The following is a 20,847-nucleotide window of genomic DNA, read 5'->3' on the forward strand; positions in this document are numbered from 1 at the left end:
GTGTATTTTTGTAAGGTCTTGAAATGTCCCATGTTTTGAGTATACCTTGAACACATCAGATACAAGGTGTCCATTTGTTATTATCAGCCAATCAATGTCCAGTTAAAGTTGGGACGAATATGGTAACCTATCAAATTTTTAGAAGGGTGGGACTAATTAACTCGTTAAGTTTAACGAATTTTACCCAAGTTAAGATCAGTTGGATTTATAAAAGTGTGTATTCAGTTAAAATGGGAGGGTGAGCAGCAGTGTTTGGAGTTTCCAGTCAGCTTTGTAATAACATTAGCACAAAAACCATAGCCACGTGCGGACTGTTGTTAGCTACCTAGCTACCTGGCCGCTGCCACATACACCTGCTTCCCTGCGCATGGACCCAGCCTCGGGACCGTTTGTCTTCACTCAGCTAACCGTGGGTCAGAGGGGTTTGAACTCAGTCCGCTCCCTGAAGAGGAGCTCTGAAGAACAGGCACAACCGGGGAAACGGGGACGCGCTTTACAAACAATAATCGTCCATGTCACCTCCAGGGCTCCGAACATTTCCATGGGACAGTGAGTACAGACAACTCTCCATTTTGTTTTCAAATGAGCTCCAGCAGCGCGCCAATGTGCATGGTACGACAGACTGAGTAACACAACCTCAGGTCTTATGGTTTTTATATTTTAAATTTATTCAATTTGGTTTGTTAAATACATGCTATACTATTCTGTTGAATCCTTGCGTTTGCACAGTTATTCATGTTAAATAGTCATGTAATAGTGTGATTTATGGTTTAAGATGAGGGCTATTTTTTGGTGTCATGCAGTAACAGTATAGCTCTTCAACAAGCTAACTGGGCCTCTCTGCACCCTAGTCAAGAGTCATCTACCTGAAATTGGAACTGTAGACAAATTCTGATTTCATATTTCCTTAGCGGTCACCAATTCACCTCCCATGCAAATAGGGTGTAAGGGATTCTGTGTCAAAGTTGGAATTGAGTGAGTGGGCTTCATTTATTTAAACGTATAAGCTTTCCATTGAATTGTCTAAGAACGACTAGACCTTGTTACACATTTTGAGTCTGACCGAGAGGGGCTTACATGGCTGCTTCTAAAGTCATCAGGGAGGTGGGGTATATTCAAATGCATATGATCAAAAGGTCCCTGTAGTTAAAATGATCAAAAGACTACATACAGTGAATAAATCCAAGATGGGTAAGACAAAGGGTGGCCAAACAAAGGGAAGGAAATCAAGAAGTGTGAGAAGATCAAAGGGAAGGAAATCAAGAAGATCACAGGTCAGGAAATCAAGAAGTGTGAGAAGATCAAAGATGTGAGAAGACAAAAGTGAAAGAGAATGGATGGAAATGGAACGGAGTTAGGCCATTTAATGAATTGCTATTACAAAGCAAACTAAGTAAAACATAAACTAAGTGAATGATGGTGACTTTAAAAGGAGTGGATCACACAGCTGTGGTTGGATCAGACGAGGAGCCTCCAACACAGGAGGACACGGTTGGTGAGCAGCTTCACAAGACACCAGAGAGAAGACTAACCGATGTCCTTCTAGATATCAGTGTGGAGGACCTCTCAAAAGAAATGGAGCCGTATGAGTATCACTGTTACCCTGGTATGGAAGAAGCTGTAAGTGAATGAATATATATTAGTACTGCAAACTGTTACCTGCCGTTATCTGATTTAGTTGATGTTAAAGTCAAGATTTTAATTTATAACATATTTAACGGTATGTTTAATATTAAAACAGGTCCGTGGTTGGGCCAGAGTTGCTCCACTGGGCTGCATACTTTGGACTGAGAAGAAATATAAGAAACCAAAGCATAAGGAGGCCGACAACCCGACCCCCTTGTCGGTTGACCCAACACTCCTTATTGCAGACAGCTCAGCCGGCATTGCAGAGCAGCGCTGCGAGTCGCATGCAGGCACTAACAACAACTTTAATAAATCCATGGCAATAAACCAGGAGGTGGGATCTTGGAGTGACACTGCTGCAGCGGCTCTGCAGATAGATAACTCAGAATGGCCCGTCTTCAATGTCATGCAGAAAACCATACCACTCCAAGAAGCGATCGAGGAGGAAGGGACACTCAGAGCGACTTCTTTGCAGCATCACCATAGGTCCTCAAAATACACAAAGTCAGAGAACAGGCCCATCAAGTCTCAGAAACAAAGCCACAAGCCCAATGGCACCGTGGTTCCCATAAAAAACTTCACATTTTTACCACCAATCAAGTCATCACACTTGAATCCCAAGGTTGGCAGCCAGCTCTGCAGTGGCAAGAAGGCTTCAGAGGGAGAAACCCTAGAGGAAAACTGTGTCATGTTTGACAAGAAGAGTGAGGCCAGAGGAACAAGAGTCGACCCTGTTGCAAGTGCAGAGCTTCCCCATTACCCCACAGCCCTGAACTCCAAACAGCGGACATGTCAGCATAACCCCCACTTGTTCTCTGCTGTAAGCGTTTCTATCTCCAAAAGGTATCGGGTGCCCAGGTCATCCAAACCAGATACAGCGCACAACAGGAGCTACTCAATGGGAAGGAGCCTCACGCAGACCCATTATGCCAGCACTGCAGCAGATGCCCAAGCCCTTTTGCACCACAGCTGTCTGTTTTCTTAAGGAACAAGGCTGTGTGTACTGCCACGCTGTATGAGGCCTGTGAAATATAACTGGAAACGTCTGGAGACTATTCAAGTGTACCACAACTTTCAAATCTCAGGTTCAACAGGTTAAAGTCTAATTATCATGCATGTCTCAGCCTTAAGGCATCATAGTGTTTCCATCAAAATAGTCAGTTGGAAGAACAAATTCAACGTAAGGGACATGTTCCTGAAAGTCATAGCAGAGATAATTCATTTGGTGTTAGTGTTCAGAGCATATACTCACCATAACAACAGTCAAGTGAAAGGAACATTGAAACATTTAGCTCAGCACTCAGGCTTTAATTTTGTTCTGACCCGTTCCCACAAGTGCTTCTTCAACTGTTCTGGTTGCCTAGAAACAGTGCAACGTACATCTTAAGAATCCCTCCTTGCACAATCTGCTTTTTAAACTCCACCTTCAGTATTGCATTGAAGCCTTTATCTATACATCGTATAGTGTGTGGCCAAAATTCTGCATCTGCTCAGTATATCTTCAGTTTCATATCAGACATGATTCCTGGTGGTTGTGGATGTAATCTGGGTTATGTACTGTACATGAGTTATTAGTGCAGGGATCCTTTAATTATTGTGTCATGTTGGTCTCCAAAAACCAGCAATTTACTGCAACATTTTGGAAATTTGGACAAGCGTGTTACTTTGCGTAATTATTCTACTACCTCTTTTGTGTTCAGCTGCTCTGTAAAATGAAAACAAACCTAGTGGGATTATTCTCTAATCAAAAAAATCTGCAGTGTTAATTTAATTAAACCAAACCTTTGTCTCAGATGAAAGTAAACGTAACGCGGTTACTTAGAAGTAATTGTAAAGAGTTCATCCATCTGGAACAAGCTACACATGTAACTACATCACAGTGAAAAGATGAAATGCATGATATGATCATGTTTTACATTGTTCAATAATGAAGAAGTGAATAATAAAGAGAAAGGGTTCACAAACCCACATTTTCTTTAAGCTCTCAGTATGTGAGTTTCACAATCAAGAATAAATACATTTGCTTAAACTCCAAAAACTTAATGCAGCAGCCTGGCTGTTTTGGGTATGTGAACCCTTTTTGGACACCGATTGTGACAACATGCAGTCCTATTTCATTTTTCTTTGTAATTGTTTGACTTGTTTTTTCTCCAACCTTTTTTCTATATTAATTGACAAAGGACATTATATTTTCCAGCAGTTTATTAAGAACATCTGTAGTGTAGCTTCAACAAGTAATCAAGGCAACAATTAACCCTACAGGTACAGGCAAGAAAACTCTTTAAACAAATATTTGTATCTGCATGCACTGCCTACAGAGAGAAAATAAAGCACTGTAGATGACACTTGAGACTGAGGAGGCTTCTACGCATTGACCCCATGCCACTAAACCAGCTGGGAGCAGCTACGCTGTATTCCAGAAACCACAAACTAGAAGTACTAATCTCAATACGAGAAATGTTGAAATTAAATAGTATTGAAATCCTAATAAACACAGGAAAAGTATCCTTTAACTCAAAGGATATGGTGCAAAAAATAGAACATGTTATACACTTGGGCACAGTGTCATGTTCTGTACATTCTTCAGTTTCTACAAACATCTATTTACTGCAACACGTCCAAAAATATGGCATCAAACAAATTGTGTTCAACAAAATGCAGTACAGTATTATTTACCATGTAACAGAACATAAATATTTCTACTGATACTATGGAGGACAATTGGGGACATTCCAATAGTTCATGCTATGATTCAACTATGATGAAAATACCACCACAGAATGTTACACATGCAAAGCAAAGACCAAAAGGATTCGGACAACTTTTCAGTCATTAACCAAAACATTATTGTATAATTCTTAACCTCAAAGCATCGAAATCAATAACCTGTAATGAAAGTTAATACTCGGGTTAAGGCACCAACGAAACAAAATGAACAAATTAACGAGGCCTACAGCTCAACGTTCCTTCATAAAACAGTCCATATGTGGTGCCTGTGCTTAGTGCAGCATGTAATGAAACTCAAATTGGTTGAGTTGCTTGTAGATTGGATTTAAATAATTCAAATAAATTCAAATACCGTGTCCGAATTCTTAAAAGGTGGAAACTAAAGATTTGAATGGAAGATATTCAGCAGGACTCCTTTCAGTCAAAATCAGGTGGTGAATAGATACAATAGCTCTGTGCTAATCCTGTAGTCTACATCACTGGATCACTTCAGCACAGAGCTCTGCTGGTGTATACACTTACACCCAGCTAATGAATAAGTCAAAGACAATGACACCCTATGTTGCTGACTGAACTCACTGCTCAACTACAGAGACCCAGACCCAAAAAAGCTTACAAAACATCACACTGCACAATCACATTTAGATGAAAAGTGCGTCACCGAACAAGACAAACATTACAGTTATACTTGTGTCACTTCTGCATGAGTGAAGGTATATTTCGGAGATGCATTTTAACAGCTTAGATTAACGCCTCACTTACTGTTGAAGGCGTAGTGGGGCTTAACTCTGTAAAACATAAAGCTGCTAGTTCATCACTGGTCAAAGTTTAGAACGCCTTATGATAAACCAGAAGAGTTTGTCAGCTGCAGTTGTTCAGCTCCCTCCTATGTTAAAGCAGACGGAGGTGACCTTGACCACTGGAAGGCTGTAGCAGTAATGACTGTTATTTATGGAATGTGATGGTTTTTGTCTACACACGTGATTATACATGTGGTGGTTTTCCAACATACATGTAATGTTGGTGCTGTTTTTCTGCATAAAGCATCATGCTACTCAAAAGCAATGCACTCAATGGACAGCTGGTTTGGCAAGTCTACTTTGGGAGAGACAGAAGGGGTTATAGAGTTGCCAAGCAAATTTATTTCTTTTTCTGTTATGTAAATGTGCTATTGAGTAATGTTACATCTGCAATTAACATATTTACCAACACTGCCTAAAAAAAAGGAAGGTACTGTACAACCATCACATCTATTATCATAGTCCTTATGATGGCTTTGTAATATGAGTGGAAATAAAATGGTATAAAAAGACAACATTGTGTGTCGTTGACATAACACCGATGACATCGAAGCTGTTTTCAGACATGAATCTCCGGAAAATTGGGTCTAGACAGTTTACCTTTTCACATATAACAATAATTCCACTGCGTAAAGCAGCCAAAGCTTGGCCGATGTCATTGCTGCGTACAGAGCAACAACAGTGATCCATCACATACTCAAGCTGAGAATTTCTATTTCATTTGTGCTGCTGACCAAGAGAAGGCTCTGTTCACATTTCAAAACATACTAAATGTGCAGTATAGTATACTGCACAGCTGAGATGAAATTGTATTCATGCAGTATATGCATATCTGTAAGCTGTGATGCAGGGAAACCATTTGAACCGCATTTTCTCGTCACCCAAACTCGAAACGATGCCAACCATCTGACATTGATTACGTGTTGTTATTTTGAATTTCCTAGCAGGACCCCAATGTTGAAAACCAGTCACCGTGGTTATACACTGAACTATAGAAGTAAACTTGCATTTAAGACAAGAGACGTACAATAGGTTACTTTATGTGCAAATAAATATGTAAACTGTCAGAGGAGCTGATAAACCATGCCCACTGAGCTAATAAAGTGCAGCAGAGCAGTCAGGTTATATACCTGGCAAGGCTCTGGACATGATGCTTTCAGTGGAATGATCAAAGAGGCAGACTTCTTACTGCTAAGACTATTATCTGCCAGGGGACGGCATAGGCCGATTCCCCTTATAGGAAGAGGCAGATATCAGATGCCTGTACTGCAAAAGCTTAGGCAGCTTCTCTGATTGGGCTTCAACTGTTGGGTTTCTCGGGGTGCTGAAAGAGAACGCAAAGCTCCCCGCACGTCTGGGTTTCCACAGAGCTGAAATGGGACTCCATATTCCATGCAAGATCTGCTGACAAGAAGTCATCCATGACGGTTTGTGTTTCGTTGCTGGTCAGGAAGAGGTGTCCCAGGCCTTCTGCCTGGCTGGTCACAGTCTGTGTCTCAGTGCTGTTCAAGAGCCTTGCGTTGTCTCCCTGACTGACTGGGGTCTGAGCAGAGAGACCAGTGGCAAACGAAGGCAGATCTGTCTGTGTTTCTGTATCCGAAGACTCTGTGCTCATCGAAAAGCTTGAATGTCGCAGGATGCTGCTCAGGGGCATCTGGCTTCCGGCGTTCAGCAGGAAATTGAGGTCAGTCTGAGTTTGAGTATCAAATAGCTCCAGGTCGCTGGCTTGAGTTCGACTTGGTCCCTCGCTTTGGTCCAATTCATCCATCAGGAGGAAATCTGTCTGGGTCTGGATGTCCAGAGACTCGAGAGGCGTGTCACAACCCAGTGCTCCCAGCTCACTTTCCTCTGTCTGTGTCTGGATATGCACGGCATTGAGGAACTCCTCAAAGTCAAAGTCTATGCCATTGTGCTGCTCCTGAACGGAGCCCAGACCTGAACCACAGGCTGAGGAGGCTTCAGTGAGAACCTGGTGGCCTGACATGCTGTCAGACAGAATATTTTCTAGGTCACTTAACAAGGTCATGGTCTGGGTCTGGTTGTCAGCCATGTTGTTTGAGTTGAGCTCATCTGTCTGGACCCCAAAACACATACCACCTGCTGACTTTGAGTCCTCATATAAACTGCTTCCTGCAGCAGTGAGGGTGTCTTCTATATCCAGGGCGGTCTGGGTGGAGACACTCAAGGAGTCACTGCCAAATAGGTCAGAGCACATGATGGCCTGGTCCTGGGCCTTCTCTTCTGATTGTGAGGTGGCAAAGTGTGTCTGTGTTTGCCTGGTTTTGTATGGAGGCACAGATGAGTCCGAGCAATGAATTGGGCTCAGGCACTGGCTGTCTGTCTGAGCTCCGATAGAGGATGTGGCTTTGGATTGGGAGGAGAAAGTCTGGGTTTCAACACTGACTGGGAGAAGGACTTGGGCACTGACGCTGATGTCTGTTTGCGCGCAGGACGACACTGAGGACTCGCCCACAGAGCACAAGCCCATTTCCTCCCCAACACCCACCCCTGTGGGCATTTTCGACAAGTACGACTTGTCTGTCTGAATGTTGGTGGAGGTGCTTCTTCCCCGCTGTCCTGCCAGGCTGCTGGGTGAGACCTCTGCAGCCACGGGATCCAGACTGACCTGGACCCCTGTGCTAACATGCCCCAGGCTGGAACGGGAAGTTGGCATGCTATCCTTGAAACCCAGACTCTTACTATCAAGTTGAGGTAATACTGCTCCGGTGGCTTGCGACAAGAGGTGAAGAGTGCTGACGGATCCGTGGCTGTCTACTGCCAGCACTACAGACCTCAGAGCACCACTTTCTGTTGATGGAAGGAGGACAGGCAGGTGAGCCAGCTGCATCACAGGAACACTGACCAACGCCATCTTGGGCTTTGGTAGAAGCAGCTTCTGGAGGCTCTTACACGGGTTGGAGTACTGACTCAGCGAGTCTGGGATGCGAACAGTTGTGTGAGAAGGGAGAGTAGTCTCTGTCAGCTCTATAGTAGAAGGCATGATCTGACAGGTCGACTCGTTGGTCTTCACCTTTTCAGAATCGCATAAAAGTTTCTCCATCTTCCGTTTTTTTACTGGAGGAATTCTGTAGAGAAACAAAACGGATACAAAAAGTCAGAGTCAGAAACCCAGGCAATTTTTTAGCAAAACTTAACACTAAGTTTCAGTACAAATCTTGTGTGGCTTATGCATGTACATGCCTGTGTTCTGTTGGAATCTCATGTCCTGTTCTGTAAATGTGCGAGAGTAGAGCAGCCCTGCTGGCGTAGGGGCAACCACATGAACATTGGTACATCTTCCCACAGTCCTCTATGTGCCTCTTTAGGTCCCACTCTGTGCTGTAGCCATTGTTACACTTGGAGCACTTGTGTTTCTTCTCTGCATGCATCTTCATAAAGTGCTAGAATGAAACAGACAAAGAGAAAAGAATATACATATATAATGTCCTTAAAAACAGTCTTCAATGTTGTGGCTGATCACTGTATGTTGTTACCAAGACTGTAGAGCTCGTAACTATCAATGCAAGACAATTATAACATCATTTCACTAACTCTGTGGTTTCTCTCTCCCCTAGTGCAGGAATATCTGACTCAAGAGCTGCAGGATCCAAATCAGCCACCATTAAAAAATAGTATTATTAACAATGTAATCAATAAGTGTTGGTAATATTATTGTCATTTTAAGAATCAGTCTGACAGAGCTTAAAGCAACGGTTAAACAACTCTATAACTCTCCTCTCCCCATTTTCTACTAGAGCACGACCAATATATCTGTTGGCTGATAATATCAGCCGATATGAGCCTTTCACAGACATATTGGTATGCTTATGTATACGTTTATAACGTTTATGGTTAAACTAACATAAAGCCTCAATTACATTTCTTTGTCATAAAGGTATGATAACGACATGTTAGGAGTCATTGAGAGATTACAGATATATATATATATATATATATATATATATATATATATATATATATATATATATATATATATACACACACACAGTATATGCCTGTAATACATAAGTCAGAGAAGTGAGACCTTTTTGTTTTACTTTCATTTACAGGCACATGGAGGGAAGGCTTACTTGTTTTACTAGGGAGAACTGGGAGAAGGGTCTGTTAGGCCCCCTGGGACAGCCCTCGATGGGACAGCAGTACAGTCTCTGAGAGCCCTTCATGTCCTTTCTGACCGTGGGATTGACCATACCATCCTGAGGACGACAATGACAGGGAAAGATGAAGAAAGGGGACAAGAGGGTTAAAAATGTACATTTCACTCAGCAGAGATTAGAGCGAGTGTTAAACAGTAATGTTGATTCTGATATCACCATAAACACAAGCAACCAACAGAAAGTGACAGTAATGCACCGGAGTCTGGACATTTTTGAAATTTTCCGGAGGGGCTGCATGTCGGCAGATGTTGCACTGGCCATTTCCTGTAACTTTTCCTGCCAGTCCCCTACTAACATTGAGTGAGCCTGTGTGAGAATTAAGCAGGAAAATATCCAGAAATTCATAGTGGTGAGGAGTGTAAACAAAAACAAAAACACTGCGTTATGCAGTGGAATTATCGTTATATGTGAAAAGGTAAACTGCCTAGACCCAATTTTCCGGAGATTCATGTCTGAAAACAGCTTTGATGTAATCGGTGTGTTACGTCAACGACACACAATGTTTTCTTTTTATACCATTTTATTTCCACTCATATTACAAAGCCATCATAAGGATTATGATAATAAGTGTGATGGTTGTACATTACCTTCCTTTTTTTTAGCCACTGTTGGTAAATATGTGTATTGCAGATGTAACATTACTCAATAACACATTTACATAGAAAAATAAATAAATTTGCTTGGCAACTCTATAACCCCTCTGTCTCTCCCAGAGTAGACTTGCCAAACCAGCTGTGCATTGAGTGCATTGCTTTTGAGTAGCATGATGCTTTATGCAGAAAAACAGCACCAACACTACATGTATGGTGGAAATCCACCACATGTATAATCATGTGTGTGTAGCCAAAAAACATCACATTCCATAAATAACAGTCATTACTGCTTCAGCCTTCCAGTGGTCAAGGTCACCTCCGTCTGCTTTAACACAGGAGGGAGCTGAACAGCTGCAGCTGACAAACACTCTTCTGGTTTATCATAAGGCGTTCGCATACAATACATATTCTGCAAACAATTAATGTTCCTGCAGTTCGCTTCAGTTACACCATATGGTTGTGTTGGGGCTGAACCCCAAGTCATATTTGGACAGTTGGGTGTGACTCAAAAGACAGAGTCAAGATTCACTGTCTCTGCTACAACAAGGTCGGCCCACCGCCTCTTAAGTAGCCCTCGCTGAGTTTAGTACTCGTTTCTGGGAGGCTGTACTGTGAAGTGATAAATCGTCTATAAACTCCTTGCTTCTAGGTGAAGCTGTATGGGTAGAAAGACTGTTAAAGCCAAGAGAGTCACATTAGCCTTATGTAAGGAGTCTGCTCTGGGCACTGTGTACAGACTAAAACAAAAAGGATCAGTATTCATGGGGAAACAGTCACACAGGAAACACGAACAGTCTATGAACAGAAAATGCATTACTGCTTGGCAGCGACGCAGTAGAACCACGGTGGTGTGAAATTGGACGTGATGTAAACAGATGTGCCGTGTTCCACGTCGTGCCTCATTATTGCAGTAGGAGGGAGCAGCTCCAGCGTATGAGTAATTTCTCATCATGTCAACCAGAATATCAAAACTGCGGTCAGGGCAGAGCTATGCATTAAAAAGAACACGCTCCCTCTCCATCGGCGCATTTAGGCTCAAGACGCAGGCTTCCTTTTCTCAATTTACACCCAATGCAAAATCAGTGATGTTAAATTGTAGGGCTGAAACGAACGACTGTTTTCATTATTCAATTAATCTGTTGATTATTTTCTCGATTAATCGATTATTTGTTTCGTCCAAAAAATGTTGATCGTGTTTCCCAAAACTCCAAGATGATGTTTAGTTTTGTCCACACACGCAAGGTATTCAGTTTACTGTCGCAGAGGAGCAAAAAAACCAGAAAATATTTACATTAAGAAGCTGAAATCAGAGAATTGTTACTTCCCCCCCATAAAAACCACTTGAACCGATTAATCGATTATCAAAATAGTTGCGAATAATTTAGTAGTTGATTAACTGTTGCGAATCTATTTAATTGTGGTTGCAGAAGGAGAAAACAACACAGGACATGGATTGACAGTGAAAAGGAACCAAATGTTTCAAATGAAATAAAATTTTCCCTCACTTTTAAAGGTTTGTTTATGCTCTTGAGTAAAACAGGACCATGTTTAAATTGTGATTAATTTAGTCAGACTTTCATTTTAAAAAGGAGAATCTGATTGAACCTCCATTTGGTGAAACCACTGATTTGGGCCTAAAAACCACACTTCCTCCGCCGGGATGAATGGACTTCTCCTAGGAGCTCATTCAAATTCTCACATTCACCTGTTTCAAACAAAGAGCTCAGTCAAGTGGCAGCACACAAGACGACTAACCCTCTCCCAGCAACGACCTCCATCACGGAGCGGAGACAGTGGAGGACAGTGGTCTCACTGACAGCCCAGTGAGGACATGACAACCTGGGTCAGAGGTCAACTGTGGTCCACACCACTGGACTGCCTCCATTTTGCTGACTGTTTGGTATCGATAGTGTCTCGGTCTCAAGTGAACAGACTGTCACCACTTCGACATGCACATGAGAAACTCCCCAGTTCCCTGCCCTCAGCTAGTGATGGTGTGGGTGTGTATGGGGGCAATGCGCAAGGCATCGATCAACACGTGTTCCTAATCAACAACCCGTGACATGAGGGGCTAATGACGTCGTAGCTAGCTTGTCCCGGCGCTTCACACACACACACACACGAACGCGGGTTAAATTAACTTCTGCCTCCCACCGACTCTGACGTCGCGTTTGCAACGCGTCACCACAGCGTGAAGTTGTGATGATGGATGACTTGCGTTTTCCAACCGACGAGCGGGACTTAGCCGCGTTAGCACGGCCGCTGCGCACACCCCCTCCGACCGCACGAACACGTTCACCTTGATCCTGTGCGACTTGACGAGGTGCATGTTCAGCGCAGGTGTGTTGGGCAGGATCTTGCCACATCCCTTCACGGTGCAGAGGATGTTCGTCCTCACTTCTTTGGTCAGCTCCGTGATGGTGGGCTTGATTATTTCCCGCGACTGCGACAGGGACTCTCCGCGGCCCCTCGGGCTGTCCGTGACGCCGGTGCCTCCGACGGCCGCCTGGCCCGCTGCAGAGTCCGGCGTGTGTCCGTGTTGACGGTCCATCCTGTGTTCGGCAGAGGACCGCGGCGGCAGCGTCGGATGAGATGCAGCATTACGGCCCTCGATTTTGTCTGAAAGGCTGGCCGGCTGCTGCCTTCCACTCTGTGGGACGAGGCGGGCGGGGCTACGTCACATCCGGTACAAGCTCTACACTTCCGTTTGGCAAAATAAAAGGTGTAAAGCTTATTGTCACAAATGTTTTCGCGTGAGGCCGATTTTCTGGAAAAATAGAACCAGTGCGTACTGATGGTTTGCGGAACAAAAATATTGCAGTACCTTCGTGTTTTAATATAGAAAGAGATATATATATATTTATCAAAAACTACACAGGCTAATTTGGGCTGTAAATGGTGAAAATATAAAGAGAAGTACAATCCATTCAAGCAGGAAGTATACAATCTATTTTGTGTTAAACTTTTTGGTGACAACTAATTCTAAGAGTCATATCTGGTTTCCTGCTAGACACTGCAGTGATGAGATCTCATCTAACCTAGGCTCTTTTATTTAGAAAGAAAAATCTATGGGGCCTTAATAATTCTCGAACGCACTGTGTAATCCACCTCTAATCAATTTGACATATATCACCTTTAATTGGTAAAAAAATTCAGCATTACAGCAACACAAGATAATACGAGGACAATTAGCTATTGCACGACACCGATGTATTTGTAACTGCAAGTGCATAAAAACAGAGGGGAACATCTAATTCTAAAATACAGTTAGCCATGACTCTTCAAGAGCCATGTGTTTAAGATCAATGATTAAACATTAATAGCAAACCATTGGTGGAATGTACACAGGACAAGTGAGAACAGGCCACACTGTGAGTCCTTTAAATCAAGGCTGTCACCTGTCACTTCTGTGATGGGTGCATTTGCGAGGCAGGACCAGGGCCATTATCTGTGATGACAAAATAATTCCTTCCTTTTAAAGGAATAGATGAGAGCAGAGGGGTGACAGGGGTCGAAGCAATTCCTGTAAAATATAAAAAATACATTTAATTATTTGAGCTGACTAAACAAAAAAACTGTAATATCAATTTTGTATTACTTTGTTGTCATGTTAGTTAATCACAGCTATAATGGAGGCAGAAACAGAGGACACAGATTTCGTAAAGCTCTTTCTTGTCAAAATGGTTACTGCTGGTGGAAGAAAAAAACTCATACAGATGTTTCTGTCTCATATCTTTGCTGAGTGGAGATGAAGAACATAATGATGAATTTATTAGAATTTACAAAATTTTCCAATGATGGTTAAAAAGTAGGAAGGCAGGTTCAGGTGCAAAGAGGTACAACATAAACACAAAACACTTTTCAAAAGGCCTTGAATCCACTGACCATGACATAAAAATGAATTTAAATATTTCCCCAAAGTGTGTGCCCCCTTGTGGCAAACTTATGCAATTGCAAGTAGTATAACAATAACAATCAAAATAGTATGCGGTTATATTTAGTTATACTATAAATATTATTAACATGTACAAATGGTTTCTTCTTGACTAACAAATTGACTGTACCTGAGGATGCAGAGTGTCTAAGTGACTCCAGGAGGTTGGTACTTTCAAATTTGACAACACATCTGAACGGCTCCTCCCGCTCCGTCATGTTCCTGTTGGTTTGGTCTCTGAATTTGGTCTCCAGCTGAGGAAAGAAAACGCAAAACGCCATTAAGATGATTAAAGCACGGAGTGATGCTGAACTTCTGCACTGATATGGGAAGAGATTGAGGTGTGACCGATTCTGATATTCAGCTACTAGTCTACAATATTCAGTATTTTACACACAAGCATGTGTTTAGGGTACCTTGTAAACTGCGGACTGTAGTTGAGGTAACGTCCCACCACCAAAGGCCTCACAGGCCATCTGAAGTCTGTTTGCGAAAGGCCCAGCTTGTTCTCTTTCAATGTGAGGGTCTATGAATACATATAAAGCCAAATAAATAAAAAATAAACACACAGGCAATGCAGAATTTCACCAGAACTACACATCAGGGCCAAATAAATTAAGCTAATCAAGCAATAAATGATTGAAATCATGCAAAAAATGATTTAATTATCTCTGGCCTTATCGAATGATTTGATCAACATACTTGAGGGAGTTTGATTCTTTTCTTCAAGTGGGCTGGAGTACTTAGTGGGAAACACCTAGAAGCAAACAACAAATCAGAAGAGTCAGAATCCATTAAAAAACAAAACATACACCAGTCTTTGTCTGAATATTAACAAATGGCTTCCACCAAGGGTTTAGGGTCAAATTTATTTAACACCTAGCAAAACATTGCTATTCGGACAGTGGTTTCCTTGGCTCATACTGATTTGTGGTAAAACATTTCAACAACCAAAAAAGGTAAAACATTTTATCAGGCTATATAACAAATTGATTGTACTATAATGAGAATTTCACAACTAGTGAGGTTACAGCAAACCTCCACTAAAACCTTATCATCTAAACCCCTAATTTTAATTAAAAACACCCACAAAAATATCCAAGTGCAAAGGTCAAACTTGAACAGCGAAATATATCTGCAAGATGACAGAGTGACAGAATTTGTTCTAAATGATAAATCTCTTATGTGTTTGTCTATATTTTTTAAATTCAATTTTGTTGTTATTTTTTGTGTTATCACAGACATAAAACTGAAGACAGCTTTACTTCAATCAGAAACTATCCAGCACAAGATGGCAGGTTTCAGTGACAGAGCTGAGTGGCAGGACAGCACTCCACGTTTTTTATTCATGAATAGTTCCGACATTCCAGGCAGCCGCAAACTGGTATCAGTGTTGGACCCAAGAAAATAACAGTCATACCAAGAAGAAGCTTGCAATGTAAAGTCTTCACTCAAGCCAGATGGGATTTAGGTTCCAACATAATAATACAGACACACTCCCCCCAATCTTGATGTCACAGTCTTGTTGTGGTGTAATCACAACAGGCTTACCTGTTCATATTGCCTCATCAGCAGGTCCCTGATAGCCGTGAGATTCCGTCCACTGAGGTTAGCATCCTTAATAGCATGATGTCTGGTGGACAGAACCAAGGCCTGCCAAGAACACCACTCACTTAGTGGGGAATAGAAAGACAGAAAACACAGCTACCTCCCGGCAACTGCAAAAGAAATGTCAACATGTATATAAAACTCATTTCTCACCTGTGATAATAGGGGCTTTTGCTTCGAAGTTAGGCTGGTCACAAAGACAAAAGAGGTTTGAAGATGATGAACAACATATGTTGGTTTCAGGTGATTGGGCCGGGAGAAACCGTCACCCCACGCAATCCGAATCCATACAGCTTCATCTGTGTGCTTCTTTATTTTGACAGACACCTTGAATACAATGTCAAAAGACAAAACATTAAACACAGAGATACCCATCAAAACATTTTAATAAAGCAGCTGCATTAACAGTAGGATTTTGTAACTTAAGTGAGGCAGAATATCTTGCTTACATGTCTTACAAGCTCACTGAGGTGAGACTTAAATTGCTCCTTGAACTGTGTCAGCTCTAAAGAGTGAGCGTCATCTGGAAAATAAGAAAAGCAGAGGACAGAATGATAAGCGTACATTAAAAGGGACAAAATGTGCAGACATTGTGATGCATTTGTGAATCGGTACTTCCATTAACAACCAATGTCAGTGTGAAGATCTGTATTTAACCTGCTAAAGCAATGATGTGATTATGTTTCCGATAGGAGCTCAATCAGAGTTCCTATCAGAACCATAATCATATCATTGCTCTTATTCCCCTGAATAATAAAAACGCAGATAAAGCGTACATATGTGGCTTTACCATATAATGTGCATAACGATATTTACATTGCTTCATGTCTATAAAACACACGATGACATCGATTCTGGGATATTATTTGAGTTATTATAACGCGAGCAAGCTTTCAACCAGAGAGAAAATCCTGATCCAGGGGCAGCTGCAGTAAGGGATGATACTGCGCTCATGTACTCAAGCCATTTATTGCAAAAACACGCAAACTGTACAAAAACAAAAAAGCTGGCACAGACGGTCATAATATTTCAATGCTACCAAGCTATACAGCACATGAAAGTCATGACTGCACAAATTCTTAAGTTATATTTCTTATTTTTAAGCAGGGGCAAGTACACATATTGGTACAAAATGTGTACTTGTACTTGGTCTGAAACAATAGTGTATCGGTGCATCTCAAGTTGCAGTGTTAGTTGAAAAAGCTGCAGACTCTCCGCCTGCCACTGTACGAGATGCATACTCTCTTTTGAACGTACCCTCAGGGTCCATGAGCTGGAAGGCGCGCCACATCCCCTGGTTCGGATTGTCGATGACACCTGAGAGATGATTGAAACCAAAGGATGATTGGGTTGATGATGACATGGCACGGCTGTTACTCAAGCACACACGACAATAGTCACTTCACTGGACTTACAGATCATTTCCAGCTCTGTGATGTGTTTCGTTGTCCACTCATTTTCCTGAGGAGACAAAAACACAAGCGGTGAGGTGAGAAAGATAAGGGCAGCCACACCAACGCCGGTTAAATTCAAGTCGTGTGGATTCCTTTGCGAAGGGGAAGAGAAGTGACGGCACGTTTCCAACATTCACTCGTTCAGTTTTTAACACTTAACGTCTAACGACACGACGCGTGCTTCAGTGAGAGCGTCGCGCACCTCGCAGATGGAGAGCAGCTTCTCCGTTAACGGCCATTTTCTCTGGGTGTAGTCCATGGACTGTCGCTGCGCCACCGTCAAGCGGCCCCACTTCTCCAGCGTCGGTTTCAACATTGGAGCCGGTATCCGTCGTATGAGCCGCTGCAGTAGGCGTCTAGTGGAGTCGTCCATTCCTCCTCAGACAGAAGATAAAAGCCTCGCTGTGGTACCGGATGACCGTTCTTGAATTTGTAACTCTTGGCTCCGTCCAGCGTCAGAGGCACAACTGAGAAAATCCAAACAAACCGCCACACGAATGGACCAATCAGATACGGCCAGATAATCTAACGCGCTCCCCACAGCGCCCTCCACTGGGTTGGAATGGTAGTGATCTGGCTTTTTTCTTCTTTTTTTTAATCAAACACAATTCTAATACTTTATATGACTTTATCTTTCATCTTTAAAAGTTAAGAAACATGTATAAAACCGATTCAAAACAACAGACAGGATAAAAAAAACAGTAAATAGGTGAGGCAACAAAGAAACAAATTGAGGGCCAGATCAAAACCGTAGGTCTTAATTAGTTTTTCAGAGATAGATGTACACAACATCGAATAGGAATAAGGATACAAGTAAGTCACACAAACGTATGTGTTAACTTTTTGTTTCCACCAAACAGTTCTTTGGTCTTTGATTTGGGTATTTATTCATTTTGTTAAAAACTTCATAATTGCATCTTTATCAGTGAAACTCTTTTGTGTCAGTTGAACACTCGTAGACACGCAGCCTGTTATAACAGGTCATGAGTGGAAGAGGTCATGAACCACTGGTGTATATTAACATATGACAAGATACAATCCAATAATTGTCAGTTTATTCAATTCAAATATGTAGATGATGAATCTAAATCAAACAATACGTAGTTTCAGCTAAATACATATGGATGTGTTTACAATATGATCTTAAATATGTCTCATTACTTAAAATAAGAAGTTTATAAGTATTGAATTTTAATCAGAGAAGCAGCAGGACCATCATCTCTGAAAGGCTTTTCCAGGGCACAAAAGCAGCATTGTTGAGTAAAACCATGAAAATTAAGTAAAAACATATATTTGCCACAAATATTAGTGGCAAAAATTGTTGTGAAATGAAAAAAAGAAAGAAAGTCAACGTGTGCGAGTGCACCAGTGGTAAGGGTTTGATAAAGCGAAACCGGATGTACGTTACGGAGAAGGCTCTCGTGTCATCTGTAAACATCCGCCATCAAAACTCCCGCCTTTTCTGAGGACAGCGTTCACCATTGGTGGATGGAGCAAAAAAAGCGGACGCTGATTCGTTGTTGACCGCAGTCACTCAATTCACTATCAAACAGTTACAAAAGCTGTACAGAAAAGCTTGTAAGTCACAGGCAGCGTGTGTGTTGGGTTGTAGGTTACGTCGATGTCACAGCACGTAGGCGAGTACGACAAGTTTAGTTTAGTCGAAACCGTAGAGACGTTAGAGCAACTTCCGCTGACATTGAGGGGAAAAAGGAGGCGAAGCCCTTCGTCGTTGCTCCTCCGTGGTGTCTATGGATTTATACCGCTGACGTCGGCTGAGGCCTCGCGGTTAGCTAACGTGACATTTCACCGAGGTGATCCAACCTTTCTACTGGTAAGCACGTGACGGCGCTGAAAATGACATATCATCAACTATGAGATACAGAATAGACACGTTAGATATTCAACAAATACGACCCAGCCACAGTGCAATGTCAAAAAGTCCTCTCTGTGCACCACATAGTCTGTTCATGCGATCCAGAGGGTCAACACTCCTGGTCCACATGATACTGGAGGATTCAGTGTGGATGCAGTTTACAAACGCAGTGTTGTACACCCCCCACCTCTGTGTCCCTCTGTCTCTCTCTGTGTCAGTAGGCAAGTGTCCACTGGAAGAGTAAACTCCCATCATCATCATCATCACAATGGCAGCTCAGGAAGGAGAGGGATGGGGAGGCATTAGTATCCTTCAGGAGACACAAAGCTCAGTCCACGTAGTGTGTATAAAGTAGTGTTGAAACAAGCAGTGGAGTGATTCACAAGTGGGTTCACACCGAGCTCTAATCGACGACAGCTCTGTCTGCGGAGATTCTCATTCATCCGAGTCGTAGTTATCCAAAAGTGTGTTGAATCAGGAGCGACTGGACTCGTGGATGTCGTGAAGAATCTGCAACCAAGTCCAGTTGCTCCTGATTGAACTTTTAACAGGTTTGTTAAAATCAATAAATAGTTTTAGGCTCTCGGATGTAAATAGATCCTGTTTTTCTCTGCTTCACAAAGTTGAAAGTTGACTATCTTTGGCTTCTGTACTGTTTCGCCAGGCAAAACAAAAGAATTTCCTTTTTACAGAATAAATTAATAATGAATTTCCTTTTTACATGAGTCAATAGTAAAAAACTTAGCTGCATATGATGCAGTTTGAAATGTACAAAATCACTCATCTGTTATGATTCAATTCCTACAATTGTCAACGTAGAGCTCGTCAACCAGTGCTCCTCTTTTGTTTGTGGCTTTTCAGTTTCGCTGCAGTGGCTCAGTAAACCCTTAACTCAGAATGCACCCGGATCTGTCGCCTCACCTGCACACGGACGAGTGCAATGAACTGATAAACCAGCTGAGGCAGTGCCACATGCAGGTACGCCATTCCCTGAAGTATTGTCTTTCAAGGTGCTTCACGTGCACAGAAAAGAAAACAACGTGAATCTTGTTTCATGTTTCCCCTCAGCACAATGTCATGAAGTTCTTCGGCACGTGCAACGAAGTGGACCGCGCTATGCGTCACTGCATGAAGAAGGAGGTCAGCCAGTGTCATGCACTTTGTGATCGAGCTCTCTGGCTGCTGACCTGCTGATGTGTGTTTTCTCTTTTTCCTTACCATTCAACAGAGACTGGAGAAGCGGGAGCGCAGCAAGCAGCATGCAAAGGAGATGAAAAGAAGGCTGAAGGAAGGGCCCAAGGAGGAGCAGTTCTGAAGGACATTTTACTGCAGCTTTGCTGCTCAAAGTGTTCAGATACTGGGACATTGCGTTAAGGGCGTCACTGTGTAACATGGGTCCCCTGCTGTTTTTCTATAGAGACAGGAAGGGTTGTAACTCTGTAACTCAGAGAAGTGTGGCTTATATTAGCATTGGCAGGCATGGTGTAATAATGTACATCAGCTACTTCCTGATGCTGTTATATCTAGCTTATTTAAATGTTGGTATCATATGTGCACCAGCAATGACAAACCTGGTGATGATGTACAGCTTAATCCCATGTTGAACGTGTAATGAACCCTGCCGACTAAAACAAAACAACCACATATTGTTCTTTGGATTACAAACGGCTATTTTGGATCCTCATTTATTTCCCCTGTGTTAGCAGTGCACTCCCACTCCGTCAGAGAGCTAGTTAGTTTAGCAGAGCCCTTTCATCCAACCATTATTTCAGTTGGCAGGACACTCAGGAATATTCTAGGACCTGGAAACTATTCGTGAGAACAGAGAGAATCCATTTCAGGGCATAAAAGATGCACGTCAACAAAAAAAAAGGCCCATAACAAGATGACCAGTGGCCGGGTTACTCTCAATGTGGGTATACATGCTGTACGTTATTCGCTGTTCGAACATTTGTTTTAAAGGAGAATCATATTGATTCATGAAGAGATTAATTCCTTTGAAATAAAGTAAAATCATATATTAAGAACCTGTTGTTACTTGCAATATGGTG

The 20,847-nt window shown here is 42.2% G+C and overlaps 4 protein-coding genes across 8 annotated transcripts; 2 read left to right on the forward strand and 2 right to left on the reverse strand.

The window, feature by feature from the left end:
* The first annotated feature begins 152 nt into the window (after positions 1-152).
* Positions 153-20,820, forward strand: cmc2 (C-x(9)-C motif containing 2). 4 transcript variants are annotated; one of them, XM_035629009.2, is made up of 5 exons: positions 18,450-18,754; positions 19,015-19,101; positions 19,704-19,774; positions 19,865-19,936; positions 20,025-20,820. In XM_035629009.2, the coding sequence occupies exons 2-5, from the start codon at positions 19,065-19,067 to the stop codon at positions 20,109-20,111; spliced, it is 267 nt and encodes an 88-aa protein (XP_035484902.1). In that variant the 5' UTR covers positions 18,450-18,754; positions 19,015-19,064; the 3' UTR covers positions 20,112-20,820. The 4 variants fall into 4 exon arrangements, with proteins under 4 accessions (XP_035484904.1, XP_035484902.1, XP_035484901.1 ...); XM_035629008.2 differs by having other exon boundaries at positions 18,451-18,754; positions 19,018-19,101; XM_035629011.2 differs by lacking the exons at positions 18,450-18,754; positions 19,015-19,101 and adding an exon at positions 153-549 and having other exon boundaries at positions 19,658-19,774.
* LOC118302672 lies at positions 613-3,667 on the forward strand. 2 transcript variants are annotated; one of them, XM_035629004.2, is made up of 2 exons: positions 613-1,606; positions 1,742-3,667. In XM_035629004.2, the coding sequence occupies exons 1-2, from the start codon at positions 1,586-1,588 to the stop codon at positions 2,609-2,611; spliced, it is 891 nt and encodes a 296-aa protein (XP_035484897.1). In that variant the 5' UTR covers positions 613-1,585; the 3' UTR covers positions 2,612-3,667. The 2 variants fall into 2 exon arrangements, with proteins under 2 accessions (XP_035484897.1, XP_035484895.1); XM_035629002.2 differs by having other exon boundaries at positions 617-1,620.
* Positions 3,814-12,661, reverse strand: atmin (ATM interactor). Its single transcript, XM_035628999.2, has 4 exons — positions 12,224-12,661; positions 9,245-9,370; positions 8,355-8,554; positions 3,814-8,239 (listed from the first exon to the last, which is right to left on the reverse strand). Exons 1-4 carry the CDS (start codon positions 12,473-12,475, stop codon positions 6,454-6,456), a joined length of 2,364 nt encoding a protein of 787 aa, XP_035484892.1. The 5' UTR covers positions 12,476-12,661; the 3' UTR covers positions 3,814-6,453.
* cenpn (centromere protein N) lies at positions 13,039-17,417 on the reverse strand. Its single transcript, XM_035629005.2, has 10 exons — positions 17,123-17,417; positions 16,882-16,927; positions 16,724-16,783; positions 15,916-15,989; positions 15,620-15,793; positions 15,410-15,511; positions 14,561-14,615; positions 14,275-14,384; positions 13,989-14,112; positions 13,039-13,447 (listed from the first exon to the last, which is right to left on the reverse strand). Exons 1-10 carry the CDS (start codon positions 17,291-17,293, stop codon positions 13,326-13,328), a joined length of 1,038 nt encoding a protein of 345 aa, XP_035484898.1. The 5' UTR covers positions 17,294-17,417; the 3' UTR covers positions 13,039-13,325.
* Positions 20,821-20,847: the final 27 nt, after the last annotated feature.

Source organism: Scophthalmus maximus, chromosome 4, assembly GCF_022379125.1.
Source record: "Scophthalmus maximus strain ysfricsl-2021 chromosome 4, ASM2237912v1, whole genome shotgun sequence".
Lineage (NCBI taxonomy): Eukaryota > Metazoa > Chordata > Actinopteri > Pleuronectiformes > Scophthalmidae > Scophthalmus > Scophthalmus maximus.